Source organism: Micropterus dolomieu, linkage group LG13 (assembly GCF_021292245.1).
Source record: "Micropterus dolomieu isolate WLL.071019.BEF.003 ecotype Adirondacks linkage group LG13, ASM2129224v1, whole genome shotgun sequence".
Taxonomy (NCBI): domain Eukaryota; kingdom Metazoa; phylum Chordata; class Actinopteri; order Centrarchiformes; family Centrarchidae; genus Micropterus; species Micropterus dolomieu.
Genome location: NC_060162.1, coordinates 19,560,262 through 19,571,664, shown reverse-complemented (window position 1 = coordinate 19,571,664; position 11,403 = coordinate 19,560,262). Strand labels below are relative to the sequence as shown.

General features: G+C 39.1%; 2 protein-coding genes across 4 annotated transcripts in view; one reads left to right on the top strand and one right to left on the bottom strand.

The window, feature by feature from the left end:
* LOC123981306 (thymic stromal cotransporter homolog) overlaps positions 1-5,367 on the top strand; it is a 12,170-nt gene extending 6,803 nt beyond the window's left edge. The window contains exons 6-7 of the mRNA XM_046066008.1: positions 2,430-2,586; positions 3,232-5,367. Coding sequence (XP_045921964.1) covers positions 2,430-2,586; positions 3,232-3,289 — 215 coding nt within the window. The 3' untranslated portion in view covers positions 3,290-5,367. The remainder of the gene's footprint in view (positions 1-2,429; positions 2,587-3,231) is intronic.
* Positions 24-11,403, bottom strand: part of snx30 (sorting nexin family member 30) — a 20,630-nt gene continuing 9,250 nt past the window's right edge. For 2 of the 3 annotated variants that reach the window (XM_046065999.1, XM_046066000.1), the window contains exons 7-9: positions 9,715-9,804; positions 9,214-9,366; positions 4,917-8,666 (exon numbers count right to left, since the gene is read on the bottom strand). In XM_046065999.1, coding sequence (XP_045921955.1) covers positions 8,589-8,666; positions 9,214-9,366; positions 9,715-9,804 — 321 coding nt within the window. In that variant the 3' untranslated portion in view covers positions 4,917-8,588. Of the gene's footprint in view, positions 49-4,916; positions 8,667-9,213; positions 9,367-9,714; positions 9,805-11,403 lie in introns of those variants that run through there. The other variant, XR_006827729.1, reaches the window with a different exon arrangement.

Sequence of the window (11,403 nt, the reverse complement as noted above, 5' to 3'; positions counted from 1 at the left end):
AAAGGCAGGGTACACCCTGGACAGGTTGCCAGTCCATCGCAGAACGCCCTAAATGTAAAAAAAAAAAAAAAAAGATAAAAAGTAGTTAAAAGAAGCCCATCACACTTTCTCAGAGTCTTCAAATTGGTTGTTTTGTCTGACTAACAGTCCAAAACCCAAAGTTGATCCATTTACAATGTTGTGGAACAGAAGGTTCCACATGCTGCTCATGAAACATCAATCTTTTTTAACATGGTTCATCTTTTAGTGCTCAGCTCGTGCCTCACATGCTAAGTACTCACTTCTTCCTCTGTTAATTCCAAACTAAACAGAAATGTAAAACACATCCTTTCCTTCGCAGAAGGAAAAAGCTAGCAGACACACAGCGCACAACAGCACATGGAAAAGAATAGTCTTGTTTTAAAGCTAGGAGTAGGAGATGGAAACTAAATGGACATTGATATTTTGTAATGTGTCACCTGACACACACCCTGCTACAGAGAGGAAATGGTGACTGCGTGGCAGTGGTGGGGTATACACAAGGACATTGTGTAGGAATTGAGCGGAAATATATTAATGAGCGTTCATTTCTCCGCAGCTCGCTCGCTCAACCTGTTTGCGCTCATCCCGATGCCAACTATCAGATCTCTGCTCTCACAGCAGGTTCCTGCATCCTCATGTGGTGAGTATCCAAGCTCTGTGTGTGTGTGTGTGTGTGTGTGGGGGGGGGGGGCAAACACATGCTACTGATTGTTTCAACATATTCATTTCACTATAAGTAAGAAATAAATATTCTTAGAAATAAATATGGACAGTATGTGGGACAGCATATGTGTGGCTTTACAACTTGGAGTTGCTATTAAAACCTGTTGCAAAAAGGTTTAAATTTTAAAAGGTTCAGTTAGCTCCAAAGAAATACATTCCCAGCAGATTTGGGTGAACTCATCCTTTAAATCTGTCAAATTAGTGCTGTATGCAAAAAATAAAGTCACAGTAGAGAATTATAAAATGAAAATATATATTAAAAACATTTCTTTTTTCCCTTTAAAACATAAATGAAAACTCATTTCAATCAGTGACAAGTGGCTTCATTGTTTTATACACTAAAACTGTTGCGTTGTTGTTGTTGGAACTGACATATCAAATATTGTACTAGTATAATGCGGATAGTGTCAAAGATCAGACAGAAGTGCACGATCACAGTATGTTTGAGTGAGTACAGGAGGAAGTTGTGGAAGAGGAATGACAACATGAGATTTCCTGAAAGTTGAGTGTGCGGTCTGAATGTCGTGGGCAGGTCAGAAAGAAAAAACTCTTTGATCCTCTGACACTGCTCTTTACCAATCTGTGATGTTTCTTGTGCGACATGGCTTACTGCCCCTTTTGGGGTCGGTTGACATGTGACTCCTGAATAAGCACAAAGGTATCAGTGCGAGGCTAGCAAACATGCTAAACACTTTATTTCAATACAGTCACACTAGCCTATTGTAGGCTACAGTGTGTTTGTTGTTTTTGGATCTCAAAGTGGGAAAGTTTAGGCACCTCTGAGTTAATTATTTATAGATTTTGCAATAGATCAAGATCAAGCATTCTTCAGTTCTTCAGTTTCTGATCAGCTGCAGTCAGACTGGTTTATACCAAAAATATGACTCATCATAAAGAGGTTAGAGTGTCATGCTTCATCTCTCTTTCTCTCTCTCTCTCACACACACACACACACACACACACACACACACACACACACAGGTTTGGTTTACAGGCAATTAGAGAAGCAGGGTTATTCATTGTCAGGATTTTCCAGTTTGTGTTTGTTTTGGCATGATGTCTGTTTGAGAAGTGAAGTCAGTGCAACACAAACACCCACCTCTTTTGCTCTCCACACATGCACACACAAATGCACGGAATGTGGAGGATTTTGTTACCTTGGGACAGAGCCAGACTAGCTGTTTCCCCGGGTTCCAACCTTTATGCTGAGCTAAGCTAGCAGGCTGCTGGCACTAGCGTCTTACAAACCCCATTTCCAGAAAAGTTGGGATATTTCCCAAAATGCAATAAAACAGGCATAACATTTTTAACATTGTTTACATTTATAAAATACAATTATGCTGGTCAGTGAAACTATTGAAAATATTTTTCTTTGTACTTTTGTCGGTTAAATAAAGGTTCATGTTCATTAACAAATCTCAGATTTATTGTTTTTATTGCATTTTGGAAAATAACCCAACTTTTGTAGAGACAGGTATAGACCCTACCGTAAAGGTGTGAGAGTCGCATCAATATTGTTATCTCACTCTTTGCACAAAAGTGAATGTGTATTTCCCAAAAATGTCAAACTATTCCGTTAAAAGAATCTCTGAGATTAGCTTATCCCAAAGTAGAATTTACATGTTTCCACTATGAACCTTATTTACATCTCTTTCCCTTGACCTATCTGTCCTCCTTCCCACCAGGCACCACTCTCACCTGCCTGCAGTTGGCTCTGAAGTTTGCCGGTCTGGCATACATCCCTGCCTTTACTAAGATCTATCAGAGAACTTTGGACTGGTTCCCAGGCTTCGTCTTCACGCTCTCCAGCATCTTTACAGTCCTGGGAATGATACCCATCAGGTAGGATGTGGACGATACAATGTTGCTGGCATTGATAACAATTGATCTATATCGATTATGGCTAATATTTATTTTTCAACCAAATAATCTATTTTTAACACCATTTACTATGTAAGCACTTTGTAGTTTGACCACGTGGTTAAGACAAGTTCTTTCTGTCTTTCTTAATTGTTATCTACTTAAAAAGATTGTTGAACATTTTCTGGAACACACACACACTGGCTTTACTGGCAAGAATTAGATAAGAGTGTTGATTAGCTTAGCTTAGCATAAAGGCTGGAAAGGGGAGGGGGGGCTTATTTTTCTTTCTTTTAGTTACATTTGTACTTGTAAATTATTATTTTTTTGTTTAAAACAGTGATCAGTGTCATCTTGGGGAAAGGAGAACACAACACATTTTGGGTGCATGGGGACCTAAAAATCTAGGTTTCAGTTTAAACCAATCTGCTACTTTTTAAAAAGCTGGGTATACAAATAAACAATAAATCTGATCTATACCCTATTAAGATAAAATCATTGTGTGGGAAAACAGCTATTGTCTCTACATTGTCTACATCCAGTGTTGATATGATGTGCAACCTTGAATGAAAAACAGACTAAAAGACACACATCTTCTCAAGAATATTTCCTCTCTCCTCCCTCCAGTATCGTCGGCTGTAGATCACCTCAGAGGCGACAGTACGAGAGGATTCCGGTAGACTGATGGCACCGGCACCACCAGCAGTGATTTATAGAGGAGTGAGGACGGGAACTGAGACTTGAAATGGGCAAAAGAAGAACGGTGTCTTAAATCTCACTTCCTTTAATATTAAAACTATAAACAGGAGTTCCTACAGGCCTCGGGCAGGTTCTTACGTTTGTGTCAGCGTTTTCTATTAAAAAAAACAGAAATCCTCTAATGCCCGTGCAGACGTGTGCATGCACGGAGAGGATTGCATGAAGATATCACAACCCAGTTTGACAAAGACTTTTAAATTGTTGAACTGTTGACAGAGATGCAAGCAAACATCATCAACCAAGGGATTTCATCACCCAGTGAAAGTCATAACAAAGCAAATGTGATTTCAAGATAATGTGGATTTGTCTGACGTCAAAAGTCCCTTGTGAGCTCCACCTAAAGAAGGAGAACGGACTAAAAATGACTGACTTCACCTATTTAAACATGGTTCCTGTTGTGAACTGGCTTAAAGTGGATCAAATACAGTTTTTTAGCTGTAATTAGCAAATATTTGATACCATTCTGATTGACACTTTGCTGCGACTGGGCTGATAAAGAAATATAAAGTTTGACAATATAAATTTCCAGTAACAATCTGCTGATATGTTATAAGTGACATAACTTTTTTACTGGGAATATGTACTTTGGCTTTTTTCTTTTTTTTCTGAAGTGCACACCAACAGTGAGTCGTCCGTAGACTTTGTTGCTGAATTGTAGATTTGACTGACTAGTAGTGAGAGTGTGGCCAAAATAAGTCATACCAACTGTTGCCTTTAGAAAATAAAAACGCTTTGTAAATAGATTAAAATAAAAATAGATGCACGTTACGTTTTTTGGAGTGCAACAAAAGTTACATGCTCCAGGTCAGGAAAGGCTGTATTGGTTAAGGAAATTTTGTTGTTGATATTGGTGTTTTTATCATTTGTATTTTTTATATATTTTTTAAATGTCCTTACATGTTTACGCACATGCATTTGATCATATTTATTATTTCTTTATTTTTTTATAGTATGTGTGATCAGTTCATTTTGCATTTGATTGTAAAACACTTTAAACCACAGTAACCAATGTGAAAGGTAGTTTTTATGGTTTGATAGTCTGACATATTGTTTGAATTTTAGCTTGTGTGTTTTTGTGGTTGACAGCCATATTCACTGTGCATGAAATTATCACCATATTGTAAAAAAAACCCAAAAACCTGAAAACTGAACTACCAGCTAGATATAATAGTTCATTTATATCTACAGTAATTATGCATTTAAAACAAGATCCCTGCAAGTTCCTTGTTATTCATGGTACCGATCTGAAGGGAAGAAAGTACAGCTGGCATTATTTTTAATTTATATATTACATTTATTATTGCACTTTTAGGTAGGTACAGTTTGTTGGTGTTTTTTTGTTTTTTTTAAATAAACATCTTTGAGGTTTGTTTGGAGGCTTGTAATGACTAACTGTATACAATATATTATGAAATAACTTACATTTTGTAACTTAAAGTTTTTAAAACATTTAACATGTATCTAAACCAGTTCACCCTTTTAAGAACATTATTACTTTAAGCATTTTTATCATAATTACTATTAAAAAACAAATGAGACCTGAGCAGACGACATCAAATGCATTCCTCCTCTTTATTATTGGTCCAATATATCCAAAAACAAAAATCATTTGAGGTAAAGATCAAAACAGCATCAATATACAAGCTTATTTAGAATTCCAACAAGAGGTTATTAACATCCAAATGTACAATAAAAACTCTGAACGTAAACAGTACACACTGGGGGGCAGAAATACAAAAAAGACTGAAGCTAGATTCACACGTTCATAAGTCATCTGACTCTTAACCTTTCATACAGGTTTGATTGATCAGGTTTGTCCTGTGATGCAAATCAGATTTTCTCTTCATGTGTGTATCTGCAGGAAGAAGACAGGAGGAAAAGACGGGGAAATTTGGCTTGGAAACATTTGATTTGTACATTGTAGACAAACTAAAATCCCGTCTCCCCTGACTCTCCCCTCTTTTCCAGAATGAGACAATAAATATATGTCCCAACCAACCTCAACACCAGACCATTTGTAATTTTTGGCAAGTGAAAGAAAGCAAATGTTTTTGTTGATTTTGTTTCTCAGCAGATATGTCTGCCAGGGGGTGGAACTATGTAGGCCTATAGTGCAAAAATAAATGAGCAGGCATCCGGTCAGGGATTTTACAATGACTATGAGTAAGAAGAAGTAATTGATAACTATTGTTAGGATCCCAATGAGCATCAAAAATAAAAATAAAACGTTTCATTACTCACATTTTAGCAATGCAAGATTTACATTCTTTGTACAAATCCATAAATCCCTTATAAACTGTGTAATTGTAATCTATACTCAATGGAAACCCAACACGGATCTCCTGCTACATTTCCTATTTCTTGGTTCTTCAAATTACAAATTCTTACAATAACTTGCAGTCTCATTTCTAATATCTGGTGTTCCCCAGTCCAGAGTGCTACTATGAAATGGTTAACAGATTTGGAAACCAAAAACTTTACAGTCTTGTAAAACAATCCAGTTTTAAAAAGGGTATGCTGTGGTTTGCCTGTAAACAAACTAATTTAAAAAACAAAATAACAAAACTAATTTGTGGACCCGCTCACATAAACACTTCTCCATATGGCTACTAGTGGTCAAAAACTCTACAGGTCACCTTTAACTTTGCTTAGTAGTGATGCATTACCTTTCCTGAAATCCTACTGTTGCCAAGTGAATAACAATGACTCAGTCTGTGAGAGGTGAACAAATCATTTTTTGAAATATCTTTAATTGTGGCGTATGTTCATGTAAGTTGTGACAATTAACATAAAAAAGATGTCGAAAACTCTACAGTATATGTGAAAGAAACAGAAGCTTTGTTTTGACTCTGGAACCTAAGTGGACTTTAATATTTCAGTACAAATATAATAATTTAGCATCAGTGCATTTGTCATCTGTAGGCTGCAGCTGCCCCGACACTGGACCCTCTCACATCCATCCTGCTGGCTGCATTCAAAATGACCAAAATAAGATTTCAGCGTGTCACCTCGCTTACTTCTGGTAGTAACAAGAAGCTGCTTCGTGCTTTTAAAAGCTTGAGAGGAAAAGATGAAGTAAAAATAAAAAGAGAACTAAGTACTAAAAGCAGCCACAGTCACTTCCTCTCATCGCAGTCTTTTCTTCTTTCTACACTCGCATTTGGCTACACTGTCTGAGGGAAGGCTCAGTGAAATCAGCCTAAAAGACAGGACAAGGGCCTTAAACACAGCAGATTTCTCAGTTTTTAACAAAGGTTCTAGGAGCAGACCACAAAAAGTCAAATCAGCACCATATTTCTGAAAATCTGCCAGTAAATAAAATGACACTGAAGAAACTCAAACAGAAATTATTACTTCATTTGTTGGAGAAAATTTTTTTTTTTTACTCTTCATGAGGCTACAACACTGTGGGATCCATGCCACAAACAAACAAAAATTAAAATCACTACTTTGTAAATGTGGTTCTGAAGAAGAAGTCCCTGACTGAGTCTGCCCTGGTCATCATTGGTTCATTGTTTCGCTACTTTATGCTGAGTGTAGTGAGCAAGCAGTACAGCTGAGGATATTCAAAGTAGCCCGGAGAGGAAATAAAGGAATAACGCTAAACTCTCAGCAAGCTGCATTTATCTTCTGTGGTTGAATGCCATTTTGGGAAAGGTCTGAAGTCAGTAAATCAAGTGGGTTCAGCAAAAATGATGCGTTGACGTGTAACAGAGTGTCTCAGACTGGATTTTCCCTTTCCCAAGGCCACATTAGGAACAACTTGAGCCAAAGAAGGAACACAAAAGGAAACAAGTGTGACGCAAAAATGCTGTTGGTCTTACGTACTGCAGTGCTACAACACCTTCTTAAAAATATTTCCCATGAGTCAAAGCTGAGCAAACTGCTCAGTCAGAGGGGTATAACAGAACTAAACTGCAAACAATTTCCACATTACTGAGTCACTTAGTCTCAAGCTAAATGGTTCACTTAAAACAAGTGACTTAGCTTTTAAAGTAAAGGGTATTTCACTCAAAATGTAGTTTTTGCTACATCTGGTTCTGACCAGAAGACCTGTGTAGGCCCGCGCCGTTGATGTTAAGCAGACAGCGCCAAACTCTTTTCTATAAAAAGGTTATTTCAGGTCATGTCCAGCCTTTGAGCCTTACTCTTCTAAAAAGAAGACACATTTTTAGATAATGCCGCATGTTCCCAATACAGTGTTTGTTTCTTTAAGAAATGCTCTATGAGTGTCACTGAGGCAGATTAATGCAAGAAAAAGTAACTTAAAAGTTCACCACAAAAAGTTGAGACCTGATTGTTTTCGTTTGTTAAGTTACAGAAGTCTTCCCCTTCCATTTCCTTTGAAATGTTGTGTGTTTCTCATTGAGGAAATCTGCCTGGAGTTCCCTTTAGCATCCCCAACTGAGTGAAAGCCTTCACTTGAAGGAGAGAGGTGAAATCCCTATAGTAGGTATAAATGTCCATTGTAAAGTGACATTAAGAGAAACCAACAAGCAACTAGTTTCACAAGAACGAAAACGCTTAGCAGGTTAACCACCAGGTGGTGCTGCTACGCTGCACATAACTTATAACCAAATCTGCTGTCTGGATCTGTGCTTAGCTTCAATAACGCGTATGGTCCTTTAAATTAAAGTACACAATTATACTTACAGCTAATATGATGCCTTTAAGAGAGGAAAGAGATGACTCTTGTTTCAGTGAAGAGTTTTAGTGTTACATTTTCAGAGGCTTTTACAACCTGACGGGGGGGGATCTTGGGGTTGCTCTGAATACACACCTGACACAAAATATACTTCTGTATCTGTATCCTGGAATGCTAAAGAGTTCTCCTTCATTTGGCTAAATGTGAACATGGAGCGATGACAGAAAGTGTGAAGAGACAGAAAACACGGCCTTCTCAGGCCTTGGTTGAATAAACACAAGCTGCATTGGCAAATTACTGTTAATTGGAAATATGCAGTAGAAAAAGTCCATAGGAACAATGACAAAACAAAAAAAATGTCTGTACATACTTAGGTCTCTCCTCTTTTTTTCCGCTGTCCTTGAATGCAACATTTGTTACCTCCTTCACAGGTCAGATCTCTGAGAGAGACGACTCCTCTCCGTACAATCATCTCATGGGAGAACTGGGGCGAAGTCCAGCAGTTCAAGTCTGCTGCCCCGGTTAGTCCTTTTCCTTGGCATGAGAGAGTGTCATAGACAGGGAGACACGAGGAGGTGTTTCAGTTCGTCTCGCTTGTTTTGTCCTCAGTCTGTTTGTCCTGGAGGAGAGTTATGAGTGACTCCCACGCTGCCTGGCACTGCAGAGGGTGGAGATGGATGAAGACAGTCGGCGGAGGCAAAACAAAAAAAATAAATTAGGTGAAATGGAAAGAGGGAGCGACAGAGGGAGAGTAACTGTAACTGCAAAGACTTCCTCTATGGTGCGCTGGTCATTGTATATGGTCTGATTAGCAGTCACGGAACCCATCGGCTATCATCGGACGATAAGAAAAAAAGATGGGCGACCTGAGACGTTCGCTAGTTCGCTAGTCAGACGACAACCGATGGGTTCCATTTTTGCACTCTGGCCAAGCGTTCCACCTCTATTGCTCTCCACACAGACTGTTTCCCTGCAAGCAACTAAAGCCCGCTCAAACATGACTGGTTAGTAGTAAGACTACAAACCAGAACACCTCCGATTCCAAAATCTTGTCCCTTGCCTACAGATTCTGCATTCATATGCAGATATCTGTTTATAGAGATGAATCCTAAAACAATTCCGATAATGTTTCTGTTCTAACTATTCCAAGTCCTTTCACAGTGTTTTCAAAGTCATTGCAGAGTGCTTTCCAGCAGCTGGCGTACCTTTTCGTAGTGGTTGATGTTTTTGTCGGCCATGCTGGTGAGAAGCTGTTTGAAGTCTTGTCTCTTGTTGCTCTGCCAGCGCTCCCAGTCTGCCTTCAAGTCAGCGTTGAAACACTCCACTTTGTCCTGGCATTTCTCTACCTCCACCGGCATCTATGGTGAGACAGAAAACTACAGCTACAGGGGCCTTCAGGGGACATAAATACAAGACTACAGGTTGCAGGGCTACTACCACAGGAGTCTGGGTGGTGCGGGTGTTTTGGAGGAGAGGGCTATATTAGAGAGATTTGACAAAGTGACAGAAAACAATTTTATTCTCTCAAAAATCTGAGAGTCTTTCTTAGGATTAACAGATATCCAACTAAGAAGCCTAAAATCTAGAAGTGAACTCTGGGAAACTACAGACAATCCCGGAAATGGCAACAGTGAACACAGCAATTTTAAGGCCTCCATGTGTGAAAGGAGCTTCAGATTCAGATGAGAGGAAGGAAGGAGGCTTACTGGCGTTCTGTCCTCCTGTTTGCGCAATATGGCTGCTTCTAGGCGGCCCTCGTACTCCGCCTGGCTCTGGTCTCTCTTCCTCAGAACATTCTGTATTTAACCAGAAAACATCCACTGTTTTGCTTTGTTTTATTTTCAGTGTGACATTTACTGATACTGTAGAATTTCTTAAAGAGACAACATGGGAAAAACATTAAAACAGAGAGATCTGCTGAATCAGGAGCTTGGTGAGGGACAGGACGTGACACATGCATAATGTCAGATGCCACTTCCTCTATTCAGAGTTAAATAAGAAGTAGAAGTGTCACAAATCCATCCAACTACACACTAATTCTCTGCAGGTTTTTAGCGTGTAGTATGTTCACGCAGGAAAAGGGACAAAATCAAGTTTACTCAAACCACACATTGTGCATACTAAATTTGGACAGTTTCTGCATGTACTGTTGATGCACACTATTCTCCCACAATGCAATGCAACATTAAACCAACTGAGGGTGGTGGTAAAACAGCTCTACAGAGATCTTAGGAAACAAACAAGTATAGTATTTCCTGTTAGTTCCGTTCATTTGTCTCGTGACAGCTCCTACTGTGGAGCAGGAATGAACCACTGGTTCAACGCTCACATGGGTCCTCCTCAGTCTTTCGTTCATTCTGCAGGCTGAGTTACTGCCAGCGCCAGAGAATGAGAGGCAGGTCGGCTGTCAGGTAACACTGGACTGACATTATATAGCTATTTTGTTAATTATGTGACATTTTATAAAGCATAACGTTATTACAGCGCAGTGATGTTGTGCTAAATTATAGTTTTAACACAGCCGCACCGTAACTTTAGTCCTGCTAGTGTTTAACATTACAGCTAACAGCTGATGAGAGTTGTTCTGGGTCCACTTCAGAGCCCTGACAGGGTTCTGCCGGGAGCTGAATTACCTCCGAGGTCGTCTCCTCTCCAAAACAAACAGACCCGGTCATTAAAACACAGCCATGTAGCAACGTTAGCATTAGCCCTGTGGTTTGTTTACAGCTAACAGCTGATCCAGGTCCGCCAGAGAACGCAACGTAACTTTTCCTTTTTATTTACCAACGGAGCCGTGCTGTTGTTTCACAGCTCTTGGCTGGTGAACAACCTGCAGTGTTTGAGAGCGATGTGCTCATGTGTGTTTCTCTGTCTGCGGAATCCGGACCTGATGTGGCCCATTCTGCTTCCAGAACTGCCAAACTGCTGCGTTTATATGTGTTTATTTCTTTGTTCCTCTCTCTGTGCTGGAGTTCTTTAAGAACTTGGTGGCTTGATCCAGATTATTATTAAATTGGTTGAATTTTAATAAGAGTGTGTTTATTCATATAGTGTATCAAGCTTATTACTTAAGTATATTTACTGCAAATCTGATATTGATATTTTACTCATGGATAGGGACGTTAGGCTACTGTATGAATGAGCACTTTAGAGATAATGATAGTAATTATATACATAAGCCTTTATGTGGCAGGTCTGGTTGTATACTCAGGAAAGATTGTGAAAATGGAAGGGTTTAGGTGGAGTAGTGGATTACATATAGACAACATATTTCTGTGGTTTTTACATGGTTTGAATTTGGTTGTGGGCCCAGGGGGGTTTATATAATAATGATATACAGTAATCAAGAGGTGAATTTGTGCATTATACTTTGTCAAATAAAGCAAGCCAGGCAG